The sequence below is a fragment of the Schistocerca gregaria genome, chromosome 7, assembly GCF_023897955.1.
Source record: "Schistocerca gregaria isolate iqSchGreg1 chromosome 7, iqSchGreg1.2, whole genome shotgun sequence".
Lineage (NCBI taxonomy): Eukaryota > Metazoa > Arthropoda > Insecta > Orthoptera > Acrididae > Schistocerca > Schistocerca gregaria.
Window position 1 is genome coordinate 188,247,420 of NC_064926.1, and position 24,174 is coordinate 188,271,593.

Below are 24,174 nucleotides of genomic sequence, written 5' to 3' on the forward strand. Positions count from 1 at the left end.
TGACCACAATCTACTGGTTATGAACTGTAGATTAAAACTGAAAAAACTACAAAAAGGTGCGAATTTAAGGAGATGGGACCTGGATAAACTGAAAGAACCAGAGGTTGTAGAGAGTTTCAGACAAAGCATAAGGGAACAATTGACAGGAATGGGGGAAAGAAATACAGTAGAAGAAGAATGGGTAGCTCTGAGGGATGAAGTAGTGAAGGCAGCAGAAGATCAAGTAGGTAAAAAGACGAGGGCTAATAGAAATCCTTGGGTAACAGAAGAAATATTGAATTTAATTGATGAAAGGAGAAAATATAAAAATGCAGTAAATGAAGCAGGCAAAAAGGAATATAAACGTCTCAAAAATGAGATCGACAGGAAGTGCAAAATGGCTAAGCAGGGATGGCTAGAGGACAAATGTAAGCATGTAGAGGCTTATCTCACTAGGGGTAAGATAGATACTGCCTACAGGAAAATTAAAGAGACCTCTGGAGAAAAGAGAACCACTTGCATGAATATCAAGAGCTTAGAAGGACACTCAGTTTTAAGTAAAGAAGGGAAATCAAAAAGGTGGAAGGAGTATATAGAGGGTCTATACAAGGGCGATGTACTTGAGGACAACATTATGGAAATGGAAGAGGATGTAGATGAAGACGAAATGGGATATCAGATACTGCGTGCAGAGCTTGACAGAGCACTGAAAGACCAGAGTCGATACAAGGCCCCCGGAGTAGACAACATTCCATTAGAACTACTGACGGCCTTGGGAGAGCCAGTCATGACAAAACTAATGAGGAGGTATTGAATAGAGTTGGGGAGGAGAGGAATTTGTGGCACGACTTGACAAAAAGAAGGGACCGGTTGGTAAGACATGTTTTGAGGCATCAAGGGATCACAAATTTAGCATTGGAGGGCAGCGTGGAGTGTAAAAATCGTAGATGGAGACCAAGAGATGAATACGCTAAGCAGATTCGGAAGGATGTAGGTTGCAGTAAGTACTGGGAGATGAAGAAGCTTGCACAGGATAGAGTAACATGGAGAGCTGCATCAAACCAGTCTCAGGACTGAAGACCACAACACAACAAACAATTCATGTAGTACATATGAAAATATGAATGTTTAAGTTGGACCACTTTTTTCGCTTTGTGATAGATGGCGCTGTAATAGTCATCAACGTGTAAGTATGTGGTATCGCATAACATTCCGAAAGTGCAGACGGTATTCGCTTCATGATACATTACCTGTGTTAAAATGGACCATTCACCAATTGCGGAAAAGGTTGGTATCATGTTGATGTATGGCTATTGTGATCAAAATGTCCAACAAGTGTGTGCTATGTATGCTGCTCGGTATCCTGGGCGACATCATTCAAGTGTCGAGAACATTCGCTGGATAGTTACGTTATTTAAAGAAACAGGAAGTGTTCAACAACATGTGAAATGTCAAGCATGACCTGCAACAAATGATGATGCCCAAGTAGGTGTTTAAGCTCCTGTCGCGGCTAATCTGCACATCAGTAGCATCTCAAAAACGTCAGTGTTGAGAATGCTACAACATCGATTGCACCTGTACTATACTTCTACGCACCAGGAATTGCATGGCAACGACTTTGAGCGTCGTGTACAGTTCTGCCACTGGGCAAAAGATAAATTATGGAGCGATGACAGATTTTTTGCACATGTTTTATTTAGCAATGAAGCGTCATTCACCAACAGCGGTAATGTAAACCGACATAATATGTGCTATTGGGCAATGGAGAATCCACGATGGCTGCAACCTTGGTGGTTTAATGTATGGTGCGGCATTATGGGAAGATGGATAATTGGCCCTCATTTTATCGATGGCAATCTAAATGGTGCAATGTATGCTGATTTCCTACATAATGTTCTATCGATGTTACTACAAGATGTTTCACTGCATGACGCAATGGCGTTGTACTTCCAACATGATACATGTCCAGCACATAGCTCACATGCGGTTGAAGCGGTATTGACTAGCATATTTCATGACAGGTGGATTGGTCATTGAAGCACCATACCATGGCCTGAACGTTCACCTGATCTGACGTCCCCGGATTTCTTTCTATGGAGAAAGTTGAAGGATATTTGCTATCGTGATCCACCGACAACGCCTGACAACATGCGTCAATGTATGTGCGAACACTACGGATGGCGAACTACTCACTGTTGAGAGAAATGTCGTTACATGTATTGCCAAATGCATTGAGGTTGACAGACATCATTTTGACCATTTATTACATTAATGTGGTATTTACAGGTAATCACGCTGTAACAGCATGCGTTCTCAGGAATGATAATTTCACAAAGATACATGTATCACATTGGAACAACCAAAATAAAATGTTCAAACGTACCTAAATGTTCTGTATATTAATTTAAAAAACCTACCTGTTACCAACTGTTCATCTAAAATTGTGAGGCATATGTTTGTGACTATTACAGCACCATCTATCACAAAGCGAAAAAAATGGTCCAATTAAAACATTCATATTTCTTCATGAACTACACGAATATGTAATAAAAATTGGGGGTTCCTATTTTTAAAAAATGGAGTTGATATCCATTTGACCTATGGCAGTGCCATCTAGCGGGCCAACCACAGTGCCATCTGGTTTCCCCGTCCACGCTAGGCAAGTTTCGTTCTTTGTAGTTTTTTTGTTTGACACTGAGGTATTTGGCCCAGTCACAATCAATGGACCACCCTGTTTATATCAAAGACGCAATGACAGAAATTATAGAAAGGTTCAAGAGTGGAATTACAATTCAAGGTGAAAGGATATCAATGATACAATTCACTGATAACATTGCTATCATGAGCGAAAGTGAATAAGAATTACAAGAGTTGTCTAATGAGTACAGAAAACTGATTGAAAGGATATCCAAGGAAGATTAAAGTAATGAGGTAGCAGGAATGAGAAGAGTGAGAAACTTAACATCAGGATTGATGGTCAGGAAGTAGGTGAAGTTAACAAATTCTGGTACCTAGGCAGCAAAATAACTAATGATAGACAGAGGAAGAAGTACATTAAAAGCAGACTAGCACTGGCTGGCAAAAATGGACATTCCTGGTCAAGAGAAGTATGTTAGTATCAAACACAGGTTTTAACTTGAGGAGGAAATTTCTGAGAATGCGCATTTGGAGCACAGTATTGCATGGTCATGCAACACAGACTGTGGGGAAACCAGAAAAGAATTGAAGCATCTGAGATGTGGTGCTACATAAAAACGTTGAAAATAAAATGGAGTGATAAGGTAACAAATTAATAGGTTCTGTCGAGTATCGGAAATGAAAACACAGTCATAATGACAAGAATTTTGGGGCTAAAGCAACAAATAGCCGCACTGTCAATTGGTTGTCAAGGCAGGTCCTGCGATAGAAGCTTAGACTGGCGATATAATAATAGCCAATGTAAGTCTCAAAATAAATTCAACCCTAAGACGAAGTACTGCTATTACCATTTTTGGTTTGGACAGGTACTGTAAACCTGAAAAATACACACTTCCATTTAACTATAAAAAAAATTAAAAATTACTTGATAGACGTAATCCATAAGTTATGATCACCCCCGAGATGGCTTACATTAGGTAAGCTTCGCACGACACTGAGTGAAGCCAAATTTTTTAAGATTGTCAATTGGTCATCATGTCTGGGACAAAAGTCGCTTGTGCTCTAGGTGTTTGCAGTGTTATGGAAAACAGCATAGTGGTTAGTGCATAACCTGACTAGTATGAGGTTGAAGGTTTGAATCTCATAAAATGCAGTGATTTTTTTTTTAAGCTAATCAAAGGAGTTTGATTACCATTTTTACTGAATTAAATAGTTTAATTTTTTTATATCTAATACTTTGCTGTGTCATTTTCACCACTGTATTGAGTTGTTTATTGACTTTTCCGTTTGATCTTATTTTTCTTCCCTTTTTTCTGCTTGTGTTGTCTATAATTTGCAATCAGGTGCCGACAGAACTGCTCATTGGCTGGTTAGGCAGCATCCTGTGTAGCCAGTGTGAGGATAGTTTCAGATAACCAATGACAATGAGAAATCACCACTAAAACTGAAATTCTGCTGCAGAAGATGGCTATGCAATACATATTCTGAAAGTTTTCTGTCTTGAGCTTGCTCTTAGAGGTTAGCCTTAACTGCCATGAACAAACTGATCGTGATTTTAGTTCTGCTGCAGATTGCCGATTGCCATTCTCTTGGATAAGTTACAAATCACATGTATAAGGTTCAGTTAGGACACGAGTTTAAATTCAGGGCTACAAAACCTGTTGTCTATTGCACTTCACTCATTGGTCAGTTACACCCAGTTGTTGCCACAGCATCCCCTATTTCCATCATACCTTGTGGCAGCCACTTCCAACATTGCTCTTCATTATATATTAACAGCATTTGTGAAGTGACCTGCAGTGTTTGTGGTCACCTATAACCAAGCAGGAGCCGGCAGCGGATGTGGCAACATTGTAGCAGCAAGCAACACACATCAACTACCAAGTAATTTTAATCAGACTACAGTCCGAACACAGAATGTGGGCCAGCAATTGCATTAGTGGCAAGTTCTATTAACGAAGGCAACAGCCACAAAACCTGCATATTTGTAACTGACAAAAAAAACAGAATTGCAATTTTTAGTTGACAATGGGGCTGATGTTTTTTTTATTCCAACTAACTGAAAGGTTAATGTTTAATCCTCATATACATTGTATACTGCTAATGACAACAAAATTCCTAAATCTGGGATTGAAATTTGTACTATTGATTTGATACCGCAGCGTCAATTTCAATAGCCATTTACTGTTGTAAAAATCAATAGATCTATATTTGAGGCCAATTTTTTTAAATAAATTCTAGCATCAATTTCAATAGCTATTTATTGTTGTGAAAACAACTAAAGCTGTGTTGGGAGCCAATTTTTTGAATGAATTCCAATAATTAGTAAATGTCCATACTTATATAACCAAGTTCAGTTCTGAGGGTGACATGTCAGTCTCAGAAGATAATGTTACAATTAACAAGAGTCAAATTACAAAATTTACAGGCCAACTGTTGCAGTATTCAGATTACCATAACCTAATGTGGTACCCATCAAAATCACATACGATGGTGAATACTTGATACCACTGAAGGTCCATCCATGTTTCTTAGAGCAAGACAGTTATACTCAAGAATTTAAATCCACGTTAGGCAATGGCATCACTAGGCAATCTAAATCTGCCATCTCTTCCCATGGCACTCAAGAAGGATGGCTTGATACGTCTCTGTGGAGATTACAGATGGTTAAATGCAAACAGTTCCTGACCTTTATCCTGTAGCCGGAATAGGAAATTTTCACTGTATTCTGCAAGGCAAAAACAATTTCTAAAATTGATCTGTTTAAGGCTTATTATCAAATACCCATTGCTGAAGAAGATAAGGACAACACAGCTATAATCTCATTATTTGATTGTATGAATTTAATGTAATGAGTTTCAGTCTGCAGAATACACTTTCAACATTCCAGTGATTCAATGATGAGCTTATGTTCGCAGTGGATTTTGTTTTTTTTCTTACCTTGACAACATTTTAATCGTTTTATTCGATACTGAAGAACGTGACCAGATCTCAAACTGGTTCTAGAGTGCTTGTCTAATTACGGACTTCAATTTAACATCCAAAAATCAATCTTGGAAGTAAATGAAATAGAAAGTGCAAGCAATTATGGAGTAAAAGTTACCTGACTAACTCCATGAGCTCTGTATGTTTCTTGGTCTTGTCAATTATGATCACCACTATCTTATAATTGTGGCACAATCTCAAACTGTTTTGCATGACTGTATTAAGGGAGCAAAATAGAAGGATAACACGAATTCAGTGGACTGAGGAAGCAAATAAAAATGTTCTAGAAATTTAAACATTACATTGCAAATGTTGTGCTTGACTTTTCCTAACTATGCATCACTATGCACAGATGCATCAGATGATGCTGTTGGTTCTGTACTCCAACAATTGGAAAAAGGAAACAGGAGACCAGTTCCATTCTTTTCACAGAAATCACATCTATCACAGGATTTTTACAGTACCTACGATCAAGAACTGTTGGGAATTTGCCTTTCTGTAAAAAGCTTTAAGCATTTACAGGAAAGAAGAGACTACATAATCTTCAATAATCATAAGCCACTTACATTTCCTTTTCAGCAAAGTGACGAAAGGCATCTCCTCGACAGATACGACAACTGCAGTACATTTCACAATTTTCAACTGATATTTGTCATGTTAGTGACCACGACAATATTGCTGTGGATGTCCAATCCAGAACTGATGAAGTAATAATGATGGACTATGATGAAATTGGGAAGAGCCAGCTGAGCAACACCAGGAACTGCAGCAATTCCAAACAGGAATCGACTCCTTAAACTTCAAGTCGTATCAATCTCTATCATATGACTGGGTGTTGTGTGCTGTCCTTAGGTTAGTTAGGTTTAAGTAGTTCTAACTTCTAGGGGACTGATGACCACAGATGTAAGTCCCATAGTGCTCAGAGCCATTTGAAACAATTTCTATCAGGATAAACACTATGCTCTGACACTCCAAGTGTGAATATCAGATCCTACATCCCTCAAGCTTTTCGTTATCAAATGTTTCTCCATTTTCATGGTTTAGCTCATCCTGGCATAAGTAATACAGTGAACTGCTAACTATTGGAGTTATTTGATCAAGCATAAAAAGTGATGAGAGACAGTGGACTAAATCCTGTGTTAGCTGCTAGAGATCCAACATCATTCACCACAAAAATTGCAATTCAAAATATTTGTAGAACCTGATGAACATTTCAGTGTTGTACACATTGACCTCATTAGAGTTTTGCCTCCTCTTAATGACATGATTTACTGCCCAACTTTTACTGATCATTTTGCATCCTGGTTGGAAGCCATACCACTCTAAGATATCATAGCCGAAAAAGTAGTGAAAGGCCTCTACCAGCACTTGATTGTAAGATTTGGCATTCAATCATAGGTAATCACTGGCCAAGAAATACAGTTTTAATGGCAATTGCTGAATAATTTGGGCATAGCTTGTGGAATGAAAATTCAACATACAACGCTGTATCATCTTCAACGCAATGGCACAGTTGAGTGACCACACAGAACTCTGAAGTCTGCAATCACAACCCATAACGTTTCTAACTGGACAGAATCTCTATTAGTCTTGTATTGAGGTTGTGCACTGCAGTCGAGAGAGGTCAAATTATTCCACTGCACAGATGGTATATGGGAAGACTAGAAGACTTCACGGAGAATTATTTGAAGAGCCAATTATGAAGATTGATCCCGATTCATTTGCACCTGATTTGCAAAAGCAAATATTATGTCCGACACCCAGTACACCCACAATAGCACATTAGTATTTTTCCCACGAGACCTGCAATATGAGACATACAATGTGTTAGGGTTTAAAAAAGAAACATTAGAACCTACATACGATAGTCCTTTCCCTGTCACAGCAAGCCATGAAAAATATTTCATTATTGAGAGGAAATTTAAACAACAAATGTATCAGTGGGCAGACATAAGACTAGCCTATGTGTTGCAGGAAAAAAGGGAATCAGGAAAACATCTTCCAAACTTTTCCACAGATATCTGACTACAACATACCCCAGTGGGACCACTGCCAAATATCTGAGTATTGAAGTCAGGAAGGACTATAAGGTTTCCAAATTGATTCTTGGAGCAAGTTATTTCTGTGGAGAATTTATGAATGATCACATCAGACAAAATAAAAAGGTTTTTGTAATTCTGTTGTATCTTTATCACATTCATAATATTTGAACTCTATGTTTTCATATCTCTCTCTTTTTTTCCAATATGCTTTATAATTGTTTTGTTTTAATGTCACATTGATGTTTTGTATGGAGCTGTCTTCACCATGTGTATTAATTCATAAATTTGTTACTGGTTGGGGAGTAGTGTGAGCACAGTGATATAAATTTGAACTGAACATTTAAGTTTTATAAAGTTGGCAAGACCAACAAAAACAACAACGGATGTTTGAAGAAAAAGCAAATAACATTGTGGGATTATTGATGTATATTGGAAAAATGTTAATAAATATTGCTAAGAACAATTTTTGAGCTCCAGTAAATATACCGTGTTACAGCAGTTACGATGGCATGAGCAAGAAATGCATTTCTGAAAAAGAGAGATTTACTGATTCAAATATCAGTTTAAGTGTTAGTAAGTTTTTCTGAAATTATTTGTCTTGGTTGCAGCAATATACACAAGTGACATATAGACAATACACACAACAGATAAGAAGAGAACATAAGCTTATAGAACGTGAAGCTATGAAGATGAATGCTGAAGATTAGATAGGTAGATTCAGTAAGTACTTAAGAGGTAATCAACTGAGTTGTGAAGAAAAAAATATTCATGGAACAACTGACTAAAAGAAAGGACCAACTGATAACGACACATCCTGAGGCATCAAGTAAGGTTCAGCTTGGTAATGGGGTTTTGTGTGGGTGTTAAAACTGTGGAGGGAGACCACAGTTTGACTACGATAAGCAAGTTCAGACTGGTGTTACTTCCAGGAGCTATAAAGAGATGAAGAGGATTGCAGACTATAGACTAGCACAAAGAGCAGTGGGAAACCAGTCTTTGGGCGGAAGGAAACGACGACGACAAGCTAACTGAGGAACAACGGGAGAGAATTATTACTTTCTATGTGAAAGCAGGAAAAAGATTACTTTCACTACAGAACAAAAGACGCAAGTGTGGCCACTATCCAGCCAAATAACTAGAAAGAGTATTGCCTTCAAAACTAATTTTGGAGGTAAAGCATTTTCGAGTAGTACTTATCAAGTCATGTCATATATAGATTATAAGCATGCCTTCAATCCTCTGCCACTGTGGTACATATACAAAGTTTCAGTGTAGGTGCTAACATAACAATGTTGGAACACCTCATGCACCCAGCACATCATTCACTCAAGTGCAACTGTGTAACAAGTACTTTACAGTTAATGCCTGACATACATAACATCAAACTATGTGTGAAAAAAGTTGTTTTTTTAACAGATGTTAGTTCGACAGTGTGTGCGTATCAGACACAAGTAACAAAATAGTATTGCTCACCAATGTTAAGTCTGCATATTATGAAAATATACAAGGGGAAACACTGAAGACAATGGCGTGAGACTGAAAGCAAGCCAATTATGCATATATGATATCTTCTTACTTTATCATGCATGACTTGAAAATGGCTAATAACTAATGGCTAAAACTAGCTGCAAAGTAAGTTTTATAAAAATAGAAAGAAATCTCTTTAGAAAAATATGTTAAACTTAGAAGCATACTAAGGAATGGAAATGAAGGAAACAGCATGGGCTGCTAAACAGAATGGTAGCATGCAGAAAAATGGTAAATGTTGAAAAACCAGAAATACTGAAGAAAGAAGATAGTCTCAAATCGTAATGTGATCTTAGCTTGTCAAATATAAAGAAGGGAGTACTGATTTCGAGCCCAGGTGGAAGATCAGTTGTGTATGTCAACACATAGCTGTAGTCCATGATTTGACATCCTTTGGCACTATTTTGCTAGAACTGTGGTACAACATGGTGCTTCTTTCCCCCAAATCTTTAAGAAAACCACCTGACTGAAAAATGGAGGGGACAGAAGTATCTGTGTGAACAGACTCTACTCTGTGAAAGTTACAGAGCTCTATCATTTTCAGTTCAAATTAGAAAATTGTTTGCAATATGAAAAAGTGCTCCTGTGTCATCCTCTTACTGCACATATGTGCTATGGGCAGTAAAACGTATATTTCAAGCAAACTGTCAATAACATTATTGGTTGGTTGGTTGTTTGTTTTGAAGAAGGAGACCAGACAGCGAGGTAATCGGTCTCATCAGATTAGCGAAGGATGGGGAAGGAAGTCGGCCGTGCCCTTTGAAAGGAACCATCCCGGCATTTGCCGGGAGCGATTTAGGGAAACCACGGAAAACCTAAATCAGGATGGCCGGACGCGGGTTGAACCGTCATCCTCCCGAATGCGAGTCCAGTGTCTACCCACTGCGCCACTTCGCTTGGTCAATAACATTATTCACTACTCTATTAACTGAAATGTCATCTACAGCTACAAAACTGAGTGAACTGACCACAAAGTGCTGTTATTCAAAAGCAATAACTGCTTGGGCTTTAGCCAGGGCACGAGGAAACTTCTGCAAAGATGTAGGAAGTAGGGTATAACAAGTACAGGACTGAATGCTCCAAAATGAAGTAAGCAATGACACTGGTGGCAGGTGGTGGTGGTGGCTGCGGCGGCGGCAGCAGCAGCAGCAGCAGCAGCAGCAGCAGCAGCAGCAGCAAACAAGCACATACTGCAAGTCAAATTACAATCTATGGAAATCTGCACTGCACTGAAGTGATATGCACTAGAAGAACTTTGTGTCTCTCCAGTAATCGTTATGTCCAACAGGCAACTGTGTTGGCATGTATCACATATGAAGCACCACTAGGCCCTGATTTACACAGATTCCAAATAGCCTTGTTGATCATGGACAATTTATCCCATAATACAGCAAGCAAGGGTTTGCTATGTTAATAAAATTGGAACAGCAAGCATCTCTTACACCTGACACACTATGAGGACTTGCAGCCAGATGGTAAGTTGTGGCTCTCCAGTCACAGCATGATGACTAGGTATCTAGGTATAGGGATAGTCCTGTGAGCCGCTCTGGGTCAGAAAAAGAAAATAAAGAAGATCCCTGACAGTTGCAGAGGACTTGGCATGGCCACTTTGTGCATATACCTATAACAGTCACATAACGTGATTTTGTATACGTCTCTATAACAACTCTTCACTGTTGTTGCAGCTCTATAGACGACTATTACTCATGCCTGCTACTGTTTGCCCCTCACAGCTGAAATCTGGCAACAGTGCTGTCAACTGTTGGGGTTCTTCTTCCACTGACTATTATAGTATGATCCTCTTACTACAGAGGGCATCAACAATCTTAATAAGTTGATTTAGCTGAACCAAACACAGTGCACCCATAACATAGACGAGGCCTCACATACAAGGTCCCGGAGGTAAACGTATGACAGTTATGGATTAAATAATTAAAATACTGATGTCCACAGAATCTCTCTCTCTCTCTCTCTCTCTCTCTCTCTCTCTCTCTCTCTCTCTCTCTCTCTCTGACACACACACACACACACACACACACACACACACACACACACACACACACTCACACAGCTTTGAAGCAGCTCTGCAGCACTCTCTTCTAACACTTTATAACTGTGAATTACAAGAGATGTGTTCTGTTGAAGAGTCAGAGGAACAAGGAGACTGGAAACCCAAGAAAGAGCACTCCCACTCCCACTCCTTACTATGGACTGTGTACTAGTTATAGCTATTATAAGGAGGGTAACACTTAATACACTTCCTTGAAGGACACATTCAACTGCTCAAAACTTTCAGATATAACTTCACCAATTTGGTACCAAGTTTTGCGATAAGAATGATTTAATGAATACAGATGACCACAGAAGCCCCACTTCTGGAGCTAACATATCTATTCCTATACAGTTTTGTCTACTTAGTTAAGTGTTGTATAGTCCCCTCTAGAAGGGTAAGAGTGTCGTCAGTGAATCAGAACCTCCCGAACCCACACTGGGAGTAGCTGAAAGAGCTGCCTTGTCTCTTGTGTCCAGAGCAAGCAATGATTAACAATTTGCTCCAGGATTTATCCGATACAGCTTGTTAAAACAAAACTTGTGTAACTACTGGAGTACATTAGGTCCTTTCCTATGTTAATGAGAGATATCAAAATTGCCTACTGTCATGAGCTTGGAAATTGTCCACTTTGTCATACAGAACTAAAATATTCTAGGAGGATTTTCTTTCATTCTGTTTGCAAGTGCCACAGAATGCTATCTTGGATGTAGTCTTGACTGAGTGCAGCATACAAGCCTTGGACAACTTCGTACAATCTCTGATCGTACAATCTCTGACAATGTCAATACCAGCTCTCATATGTAGAAGGGACAGCAATATGACTCTGAAGTGCTGGACCTGAAGTTCAACCCTCCTCGCATTGGACTGCTGGATTCTGGCTGGCAAAGGTGGCAGCTATTGCAATGCACTCTGCTACTGTTGGGGCTTAATCCCCAGATCTTGACTGCAGGTTTCTTTGCCTTAGCATGGCCGCTACAGGTGACCAGCCACTTCTGGGAATCATCTTGGTGGCTTCCCATGCTTCTATGGAATAATTGAAATGGTTGATAAAGACCAGAAACATTCAAAATGGCCACTTTTGGCTCTCCTTGACTGTATGTCAAGCTTGGGCTCTCATTACCTGAAATGCTGCAAAGGCTTTCTGTCATCAGTTGGTATTTAAACAGTCACACAGTTGCACAACTGACTCACACCCTTGCCTGTACAGCAATCAGCTTGCTCTCTTGGATCACTATCCTAATGGCCTGCTTTCCAAGGATAGGCTCACAGATGGATGCACAGTGGGAAGAGGTCATTTAAATGGAAGTTGTAAGTAACTTACCACTAAGTAGGATACTGCATGTTTAAGACAGAGGAATGGCACATTAGCAGTGCTATAATGTGCAGTTGCCAGTGATGAGATACAAGCAGCAGTGGTAGGTGTTATCTACAAAAATAACCACCCCTCTTTTGCCTCTTTCCCGGTATCATCATTCTTACAGTGACGATATAACAATTTTCCTTGCCCTAGGAGCTTCCCTGAATCTGTTGATATTACAATTGCAGTAAGAGAGCCTTTTTTTAGGCGAGGTTTGTCTGTCTTACCATTTATCCTTCTGCCAAGGTTGGGAGCCTAAGTAGGATAGTGGATTGGGGGAGGGGCCCAGTGGTTACACACACACACACACACACACACACACACACACACACACACACACACACACACACACACACACACACACACACTTCATAATCTACAGCGTCTGTAAAGTGTCATCGAACAAACTTAATTCAGTCTTTTATTTCATTAACTCCCCCCCCCCCCCCCCCCCCCCCCCCCCTGTTTGTACTGTGGTGACGAAAATGGAAATTTACCTACTGTGGAACACTAGTCGATCTCCAAAAGGAAATTCTCACTTTCAACACTTCGAAGAAGTCCTCCTGTGAAACATATGGGACTAGCACTCCTGGAAGGAAGGATACTGCATGGCTTAGAAATAGGAAGGACGACTGGGTTTAAAGTCCCAATCGAGATAGGTAGAAATTGGAGCACAAGCTCAGACTGTGTCAAAGATGGAGAAGGAAATTGGCTCTGCCCTTTCAAAGAAACCATCCTGGTATTTGCCTGGAGTGATTTAGGAAAAACATGGAAAACCTATATTTGGATGGCCGAACCTGGGTTTGAACTGTCATCCTTCCAAATTCGTGTCCAGTGGGCAAACCACTGCACCACCTCACTTGGTGGCTTAGCCAAAACCTGGGGGATGTTTCCAGAATGAAACCTTCACTCTGCAGTGGAGTGTACAGTGATACGAAATGTCTTGGCAGATTAAAACTGTGTGTCGGACCGAGCCTTGAAGTCCAGACCTTTGCAAGATAGGAGATAAGGTATCGGCAGAAGTGAAATTGTGAGGACAGATCATGAACCATGACCTGACTGCTCAGATGGTACAGCACTTGCCCGCAGAAGGCAAAGGTTCCGAGTTTGAGCATGTGTCCCACACAGTTTTAATTTGCCAGGAAGATTCAATAGTAGATCTGTCTTTGCCTAGGTGTGTTTTGTAACTATTGCACATCTAAAAGTGCATTTGGAATCACATAATTTTATTTTTCAATACTTTTCCCATTTCTTATGGGCATACTAAGTTTTTGCACCTGATTTTTCTCTGTTGTTTCAAAAGATGTTATGAAGGCAGTCTTCTTCTTCGCTTCACTGTATGGTGTTTGCTTAACCACTTTAGCTTACTGGGTATTTTTCTCCTTCTCGTACGTCGAACAAAGTCAACTTCAGTCAGGCTGCTGTCACCACGTGTAATAAAAGAAGACAGAGATGTAAGTGCAGTACCACTTACATGGACGTCTTTGCCAAAATTTATGCTAGTTTCATGACGCTTACATTTTATGTTGTGCTAGCCTTTTGAAGCAGATAAATCCTGCTTCAACACAGTCAGGAGAAACAGATGTATTAAAGCTCACAATTGTAGATATCTTTTGTGGATCACCACAAGACTTTCCATGACATTAGCATGCATCACCAGTCACTCCATCAGCCTTCCACACTTACTGTATTTCACTTGTTAACTGCACAGGCACTACAGACCTAGATGAAATATCTTAAGTGCAATTCTGTCACAACTGGGCAATCTACAGCAGTGTTGTTTGACATGAAAGTAGCATTTTCCACTAGCAGTCCCCAATACTGGAGGCATTTCATCAACATCACTGTGTCATAAAAAGCTTTCTGAATACAGAAACGTGACAACTTTTCTAATTCATCTCTCTCGACAGTTCGAAACATATTCTAGCAGTATATGCACATTCAGTTACCATTACCTAGCAGCATCTTTTGTTGTGTGTCCCAGGAAGAATTCTCTCAGTAAGTTGTGTGTTAGTACTGCCCTACAGCCCACCCAAACTGGTAGGAGTGTTTTTGTAGGTTTCATATGTGACTCGTGTGCAGCTAGGGTTATACACATTGACTTTGGACATAGCTCTGCTTACCTGGGCACACCTCATTAAACAGGGAAACTAGGTTGCACCATACGCCCGAGATATCGTCCAATAAAGACTGTTTCAGCAGTGTATAATACAGAAGCTTACAGTTATAAAGAACTAACAGTGCCACCAGTGCACGGTTTGGGAAACCTAATTTCACAAAATTAAAGTTTAGCCAGCTAGAACTGAGCTCCATGAGGTGATCCCCATTAAGCATCAACCACTTTTATTTTACAGACAGCCAAGGAGAAAGACAGTATCTCCCCTATGCTGACAGCCCCCCACCGCCCAAAAAAATCCGCTTGCTTTTCCTTCTAAAATGCCTTTTCATGTACATCTTATCATCTTCCAACTGCTGCACATCTTTCCTCTCCCCTCACTGCTGTTAGTCAGATGCCACAGAACGTGTGTGTGTGTGTGTGTGTGTGTGTGTGTGTGTGTGTGTGGTGTGTGTGTGTCACTTATTGCCCTCTCACAAGTGATTTTTTTCTCTGCCTGTTCCCTTGACTGAAGACAATAAATAACTTCTCTTTTTTATTTTCTCCCATCATCTCCTCTTTCTGCTGGATGATGAAACATCTAGATGCTTTTCTGTCATCCTTCATTTACATCCACACTTAAAGTGTCGCTTGTTAAGTATTTGAGTCAACAAAGTTTGATAAATGAAGTGACACAGGGTTTTAATTGAATTTAAACTTTGTGTAGCTTGTTAATTTCAGGTAAAAGTTTTATCACTAGCTTGTGTCGCTTCACTTCACATCTGTGTGCAAATGACAGGTATCTTACAGATTTTGCTCAGATTGCCAGAAAGGTCTGAACTGCAACGCACAGATTTAGCCTCTGTTTGCTTAATTTAAAATGCTCTCATTACACAAAGATAATTTTAAATACTACCAATAAAAATTGGAACATAATTCTTTGTATGGTAATAAGCTGATGCAAATGTTAAATAAAAAGTTAAGTAAACAAGTTAATACTCCCAAAAGAAAAACAGATGCAACAGCAATGCATACTGACTGTATAAACACAACATGCAAGGGAAAAAATTTAGATGGCACACCTTTGGAGGATTGATGAGCCTACGGAAGAAGTATATTTCATCTTCTATTACAGCATTACTATGAGCATATTTTTTAAGTCCTTCTCTAGGTAATTTTTTAATCTGGCGGCGAGATTCATCATATACAGATTCACAGACGTACACATCTTGTTCTGGTATCTCTGTTGGGCGACCTGCAACAATTCAGTTATTATTAGCAAAAATACATATTATGAAGACAAAACTCCTGGGAAAATTATCATGTTGCACAAATCAATTAAAATATAAAACTGATCACAAAATGTGACCTGTTTTTTATCCCACCACCACCAACCTTTTTTGATTATTATATATATATATAAGAAGAAGAGAGGACGAGAAACTACAAACAACGAGATGACATTTTATATTGGCATAATATAATGAAGAAACCAAGTCATGTTATCTGCATGTTGCGATAGGGAGGGGAAAGCACAATTGACAATCTTGTCAATGGTCACCGAACCTCGAACTTAACCACAAAAGCTTTGTTCCACCCTTGCTGAAACCTTTCCCGCAATAATATGTTATTTTATATGTGATCCCACAAAGTAATGCATATCCAAATCAAAGATGGTGTTTATCAGCTTTACGTGACTGCCGTTTTCAGAAACTACACTGTGTTTTAACTACGTTGCTGTTCTGCTGTGAACTAATGATGGATGAAAAAAAATACAATAAAAGTTGAAAAATTTACAATAAAGAACAGCAATTTATACCACAATATTTACGCAGAGTAGTACATACTACATTATGAGAACATACATGACCATCTTGCAATTTTTATTTTAGTAATACACTTCAGCCTCAGGTCACACAAACGAGAGCATTAATGGCTCTGATTTCTGAGCAAATCATCATCCAATGACTACTTTATTTAAAAAAGGAAAAAAGAGGGATAGTAAAACACAAGGAAACACAAATCACAAAATCAAATTTACTTCTATACAAAACAATTCACGCTTTCATACATTACATATTTACTCATCAAAGTGCAACTCAGTATGTCAGGAAAAGAGCTCACAATGTAAACATAACTTCACTCTCGATTGTTGGAAAACTACGTAAGCAGTCAGTTTGGTCATGTCTAATACCATATTTACTCGAATCTAAAACGCACTCGAATCTAAGCCACACCTGAAAAATGAGATTCAAAATCACGGAAAAAAAAATTTCCCGAATCTAAGCCGCACCTGAAATTTGAGACTCGAAATTCAAGGGGAGAGAAAAGTTTTAGACCGCACCTCAAAACTGAAACAAAGTTGGTCAATTGTAATATGAGAGACAATTTAAATCCAATGAATGACGATACAGCTACAGTAGTTTGGTTTGAGTCGTAAGCTTCGCAGTTAAGCTTTACCAGGTAGCCATTGCTATGCGTCAGGGGCTCCATCCGTATTTATACGGGTAGCCTTCTTTTTTCATGTTCTTCGTCGGGTTTGAATCAATTGCTTATTCTTCTTTGATCTGATAAGGGCCGTTCTCTTTGTTATAGGTATTTACATCACTCTAAGCTGAAAATGCATTAATGTACTGTGTCATGCATTGTTTGTCGCATTCTGATAATAAGTGTTTACGCCCCGTCGCCGCTCGCGGCATGGCTCGCTTTTATGCGCCCTATCACCGCATACAATTTTTTTTTTAAAAAAGAAAGGAAGAAAGAGAGAGAGAGAGAGAGAGAGAGAGAGAGAGAGAGAGAGAGAGAGAGAGAGAGAGAGAGAGAGAGAGAAATCGTTTGTTTAGCGAAACAATGGCAAGAGGCTGCTATTTGTTGTTACTTACACCGCTGCTTTCTTTGATAATGATCAACAAGAACCAAATAATAGAATGTGTATGATAGAAGATGTTCTGAACGAGAGTTATGCGAAAATTTTTCTCCGTTTGAAAATCTTTGTAGACGCCTCTTTAGAACATTACATTCAGCACAGAAATTAGAGTCACCTTAGATTTAAAAATCTAGTCAATTGCCGTGCTTCATTTCTGACTGTATCGCTATTAGGCATAACAATAATACGAATATAAACATGACATTATATGTATATTCTTCCATGTTTGCTGTTGTCTGACTAGTTTCGTAGGGTTATAAACACAAAATCAAATAGGGATAATGCAGGAGTAGGTTTAATAATGAATAGGAAAATAGGAATGCGGGTAAGGTACTACAAACAGCATAGTGAACGCATTATTGTGGCCAAGATAGATAAGAAGCCCGCACCTACTACAGTAGTACAAGTTTATATGCCAACTAGCTCTGCAGATGATGAAGAAATTGAAGAAATGTATGATCAAATAAAAGAAATTATTCAGATAGGGAAGGGAGATGAAAATTTAATAGTCATGGGTGACTGGAATTCGAAAGTGGGATCAGGGAGAGAAGGAAACATCGTAGGTGAATATGGATTGGGGCTAAGAAATGAAAGAGGAAGCTGCCTGGTAGAATTTTGCACAGAGCACAACTTAATCATAGTTAATACTTGGTTCAAGAATCAAAAAAGAAGGCTGTATACATGGAAGAAGCCTGGAGATACTAAAAGGTATCAGATAGATTAAGTAATGGTAAGACAGAGATTTAGGGACCAGGTTTTAAATTGTAAGACATTTCCAGGGGCAGGTGTGGACTCTGACCACAATCTATTGGTTATGACCTGTAGATTAAAACTGAAGAAACTGCAAAAAGGTGGAAATTTAAGGAGATGGGACATGGATAAACTGAAAGAACCAGACGTTGTACAGAGTTTCAGGGGGAGTGTAAGGAAGCAATTGACAGGAATAAGGGAAAGAAATACAGTAGAAGAAGAATGAGTAGCTTTGAGGAATGAAGTAGTGAAGGCAGCAGATGATCAAGTAGATAAAAAGACAAGGGCTAGTAGAAATCCTTGGGTAACAGAAGAAATTTTGAATATAATTGATGAAAGGAGAAAATATAAAAATGCAGTAAATGAAGGAGGCAAAAAGGAATGCAGACACCTCAAAAATGAGATCGACAGGAAGTGCAAAATGGCTAAGCACTGATGGCTAGAGGACAAATGTAAGGATGTAGAGGCTTATCTCACTAGGGGTAAGATAGATACTGCCTACAGGAAAATTACAGAGACCTTTGGAGATAAGAGAACCACTTGTATGAACATCAAGAGCTCAGATGGAAACCCAGTTCTACGCAAGGAAGAGGAAGCAGAAAGGTGGAAGGAGTATATAGAGGGTCTATACAAGGGCGATGTACTTTAGGACAATATTATGGAATTGGAAGAGGATGTAGATGAAGATGAAATGGGAGATACGATACTGCGTGAAGAGTTTGACAGAGCACTGAAAGACCTGAGTTGAAACAAGGCCCCCGGAGTAGACAACATTCCATTGGAACTACTGATGGTCTCGGGAGAGCCAGTCCTGACAAAACTCTACCATCTGGTGAGCAAGATGTATGAGACAGGCGAAATACCCTCAGACTTCAAGAAGAATATAATAATTCCAATCCCAAAGAAAGCAGGTGTTGACAGATGTGAAAATTACCGAACTATCAGTTTAATAAGTCACAGCTGCAAAATACTAACACGAATTCTTTACAGACGAATGGAAAAACTAGTAGAAGCCGACCTCGGGGAAGATCAGTTTGGCTTCCGTAGAAATGTTGAAACACGTGAGGCAATACTGACCCTACAACTTATATTAGAAGCTAGATTAAGGAAGGGCAAACCTACGTTTCTAGCATTTGTAGACTTAGAGAAAGCTTTTGACAATGTTGACTGGAATACTCTCTTTCAAATTCTGAAGGTGGCAGTGGTAAAATACAGGGAGCAAAAGGCTATTTACAATTTGTACATAAACCAGATGGCAATTATAAGAGTTGAAGGACATGAAAGGGAAGCAGTGGTTGGGAAGGGAGTGAGACAGGGTTGTAGTCTCTCCCCGATGTTATTCAATCTGTATATTGAGCAAGCAGTAAAGGAAACAAAAGAAAAATTCGGAGTAGGTATTAAAATCCATGGAGAATAAATAAAAACTTTGAGGTTCGCCGATGATATCGTAATTCTGTCAGAGACAGCAAAGGACTTGGAAGAGCAGTTGAACGGAATGGATAGTGTCTTGAAAGGAGGATATAAAATGAACATCAACAAAAGCAAAACGAGGGTAATGGAATGTAGTCAAATTAAGTCGGGTGATGTTGAAGGAATTAGATTAGGAAATGAGACACTTAAAGTAGTAAAGGTGTTTTGCTATTTGGGGAGCAAAATGTAGACTGGCAATGGCAAGGAATGCGTTTCTGAAGAAGAGAAATTTGTTAACATCGAGTATAGATTTAAGGGTCAGGAAGTCATTTCTGAAAGTATTTGTATGGAGTGTAGCCATGTATGGAAGTGAAACATGGATGATAAATAGTTCGGACAAGAAGAGAATAGAAGCTTTCAAAATGTGGTGCTACAGAAGAATGCTGAAGATTAGATGGGTAGATCACATAACTAATGAGAAAGTATTGAATAGGATTGGGGAGAAGAGAAGTTTGTGGCACAACGTGACCAGAAGAATGGATCGGTTGGTAGGACATGTTCTGAGGCATCAAGGGATCAGCAATGTAGTATTGGAGGGCAGCGTGGAGGGTAAAAATCGTAGAGGGAGACCAAGAGATGAATACACTAAGCAGACTCAGAAGGATGTAGGTTGCAGTAGGTACTGGGAGGTGAAGAAGCTTGCACAGGATAGAGTAGCATGGAGAGCTGCATCAAACCAGTCTCAGGACTGAAGACCACAACAACAACAACAACAACAGTTTCGTAGTTTATTAGGCAGACAGGATTTAAATGAGATAGCAGCAAAACACGAAAGAATACAAGGCAAAATTTTTATATTCGTATTATTCTTATGGTGAAGAGAATACTGCATGTGATTCACAATTCATAAAAGTTCCTATTAGCAACCACCTCCTCTCAAAGGTAGGAAGAAATTCAGAACGTAGAGTTGGCCATATTGACAAACATCCCAAACAGTCCTGCCAGTCAGATTTTCGTAGCACAACGAAATGTTGCTACATTCGAAAATGAACAATACGGAATTCGTATTTACTTCATTGGATAATGTATGAAAATGCAGTGGTCGAAACTCGGGGCAGAGAAAAAAGCTCGTCTTCCACCTTTTTAGTTTTTAATGACGCAGAGGTTTTGGTGCTAGTATTTATCTTTGTGCCTGCAAAGCATGTCTGTGTAGCGCTACATATATTCGACGGCAAAAGTTACTTGTGGTGGCACCTTCCAACATTTTTCAGAACTTCAAAGCCGCTTACTTTACACTCGATTCTAAGCTGCAGGCTTACAAAAACCGGAAAAAAAGTGCGGCTTAGATTCGAGTAAATATGGTAGCTGCTTGATTTGACAATTATTTCATACTGGCTGTTCAGTGTACACTTGCGGTAAGTGACAATTGGTAGCCAATTAGTCAATTGTGAAACACATTTGTAGGTAGACATCTTTTAACCTGAAACTTCAAATGTTTCAAATGGCTATGAGCACTACGGGACTTAAATATAAGGGTCATCAGTCCCCTAGAACTTAGAACTACTTAAACCCAACTAACCTATGGACATCACACATATCCATGCCCGAGGCAGGATTCGAACCTGCGACTGTAGCGGTCACGGGGTTCCAGACTGTAGCACCTAGAACCTGAAACTTCCTGGCAAATTAAAACAGAGCCAGCTCAAGACTCGAACTCAGGACATTTGCCTTTCGCAGGCAAGGTAGGAGGCGAGGTACTGGAGGAATTAAAGCTGTGAGGACTGGTTGTGAGTTTTGCTTGGGTAACTCAGAGGGTAAAGCACGAAAGGCAAAGGTCCCAAGTTTGAGTCTCGGTCCAGCACACAGTTTTAATCTGCCAGGAAGTTTCACATCAGTGCACACACTGCTGCAGATTGAAAATTTCACTCTAGGTCATTTAACTTGATCTAGTGTATGGCTTTATTACCTGCATCAGTAGTTACATAATTTTTTAATAGTTTTCACTTTGCGAAGAGTATATCTCACAACGAACTTTCATTGTAAATATTTTGATTTTATATTTATGATTTACAAATAACTAACTTCGTACTCTTACATAGAAGACTGTAGTCATAAGCTCCAGCAATCAAAGTGTAGAAATGTTTACATGGTTTCCTCTTTTTACTATCTCTTTTTAAACAGAGCATGTGATGAAGAAATGCTAAGAAGCCTAAACTGGTAATGATACCATACATAAGAGATAAGGATGAAATGTATGTAACTAAATGAATCAGTATGCTTAACCTTACAGCAACACAGTGTCACACCGTAAGCCACCTTGAAAACTACCACCACCAACATTCTCTTTAATACTCAGGAGATTATCTGTCATTTAAAAGATTACTAAGGAACTACTAGTACAAAAGAGCCTTGTTTTTGCATGAATTACATTCCAACTAATGACAAGAGAAAAATAAATATGCACCGTCTTCCACAAAATACATTTGGAGCATAGACTTCAGACACTCAGTCTTTATTTTACCATCTTCAATTTTCATGTGTGCATATTTAATGAACAACTGTGTACGAGGCATTTTTTCTTTTTTTAACTTCCAAGTTTTTTTGAAAAAGCATTATTAAATATTATTGTTTTCAGAATTGTGAAGGTTTTTCATAACATAACTTTTACATTAATCTTGGTTTAACTTAATTTCATTCAAATATGATCAGTTTCTGCAGAATCTGTAATGCTGCACACTCTGCTGCATTACTAATTTGTATACTCCATTAACAAACACCCCCCTTAACCATGGACCTTGCAATTGGTGGGGAGGTTTGCGTGCCTCAGAGATACAGATGGCCGTACCGTAGGTGCAACCACTACAGAGGGGTATCTGTTGAGAGGCCAGACAAACATGTGGTTCCTGAAGAGGGGCAGCAGCCTTTTCAGTAGTTGCAGGGGCAACAGTCCGGATGATCGACTGATGTGGCCTTGTAACACTAACCAAAACGGCTGGTACTGTGAACGGCTGAAAGCAAGGGGGAAACTACGGCCGTAATTTTTCCAGAGGGCATGCAGCTTTACTGTATGGTTAAATGATGATGGCGTCCTCTTGGGTAAAATATTCCGGAGGTAAAATAGTCCCCCATTCGGATCTCCGGGCAGAGGCTACTCAAGAGGACGTCATTATCAGGAGAAAGAAAACTGGAGTTATACGGATCGGAGCATGGAATGTCAGATCCCTTAATCGAGCAGGTAGGTTAGAAAATTTAAAAAGGGAAATGGATAGGTTAAAGTTAGATATAGTGGGAATTAGTGAAGTTCGGTGGCAAGAGGAACAAGACTTTTGGTCAGGTGACTACAGGGCTATAAATACAAAATCAAATAGGGGTAATGCAGGAGTAGGTTTAATAAGGAATAGGAAAATAGGAATGCGGGTAAGCTACAACAAACAGCATTATTGTGGCCAAGATAGACACAAAGCCCACACCTACTACAGTAGTACAAGTGTATATGCCAACTAGCTCTGCAGATGATGAAGAGATTGATGAAATGTATGATGAGATAAAATAAATTATTCAGGTAGTGAAGGGAAATGAAAATTTAATAGTCATTGGTGACTGGAATTCGAGAGTAGGAAAAGGGAGAAAAGGAAACATAGTAGGTGAATATGGATTGCCCTAAGAAATGAAAGATGAAGCCGTCTGGTAGAATTTTGCACAGAGCATAACTTAATCATAGCTAACACTTGGTTCAAGAATCATGAAAGAAGGTTGTATACATGGAAGAATCCTGGAGATACTAGAAGGTATCAGATAGATTATGTAATGGTAAGAGAGAGATTTAGGAATCAGGTTTTAAATTGTAAGACATTTCCAGGGGTAGATGTGGACTCTGACCACAATCTGTTGGTTATGACCTGTAGATTAAAACTGAAGAAACTGCAAAAAGGTGGGAATTTAAGGAGATGGGACCTGGATAAACTGAAGGAACCAGAGGTTCTACAGAGTTTCAGAGAGAGCATTAGAGAACAACTGACAGGAATGGGGGAAAGAAATACAGTAGAAGAAGAATGGGTAGTTCTGAGGGATGAAGTAGTGAATGCAGCAGAGGATCGAGTAGGTAAAAAGACGAGGGCTAATAGAAATCCTTGGGTAACAGAAAAAATATCGAATTTAATTGATGAAAGGAGAAAATATAAAAATGAAGTAAATGAAATGGGCAAAAAGGAATATAAACATCTCAAAAATGAGATCGACAGGAAGTGCAAAATGGCTAAGCACTGATGGCTAGAGGACAAATGTAAGGATGTAGAGGCTTATCTCACCAGGGTTAAGATAGATACTATGTACAGGAAAATTAAAGAGACCTCTGGAGAAAAGAGAACCACTTGTATGAATATCAAGAGCTCAGATGGAAACCCAGTTCTAAGC

At 39.2% G+C, this 24,174-nt stretch overlaps 1 protein-coding gene across 43 annotated transcripts in view; it reads right to left on the bottom strand.

Moving 5' to 3' along the window:
- Positions 1–24,174, bottom strand: part of LOC126282273 (protein polybromo-1) — a 279,039-nt gene that overhangs the window by 59,332 nt on the left and 195,533 nt on the right. For all 43 annotated transcript variants that reach the window (XR_007551357.1, XR_007551356.1, XM_049981915.1 and 40 more), the window contains exon 25: positions 15,758–15,930. Coding sequence is in view for 41 of the 43 variants with exons in the window: in XM_049981915.1 (XP_049837872.1) it covers positions 15,758–15,930 (173 nt within the window). In the remaining 2 variants the exon portion in view is untranslated. The remainder of the gene's footprint in view (positions 1–15,757; positions 15,931–24,174) is intronic.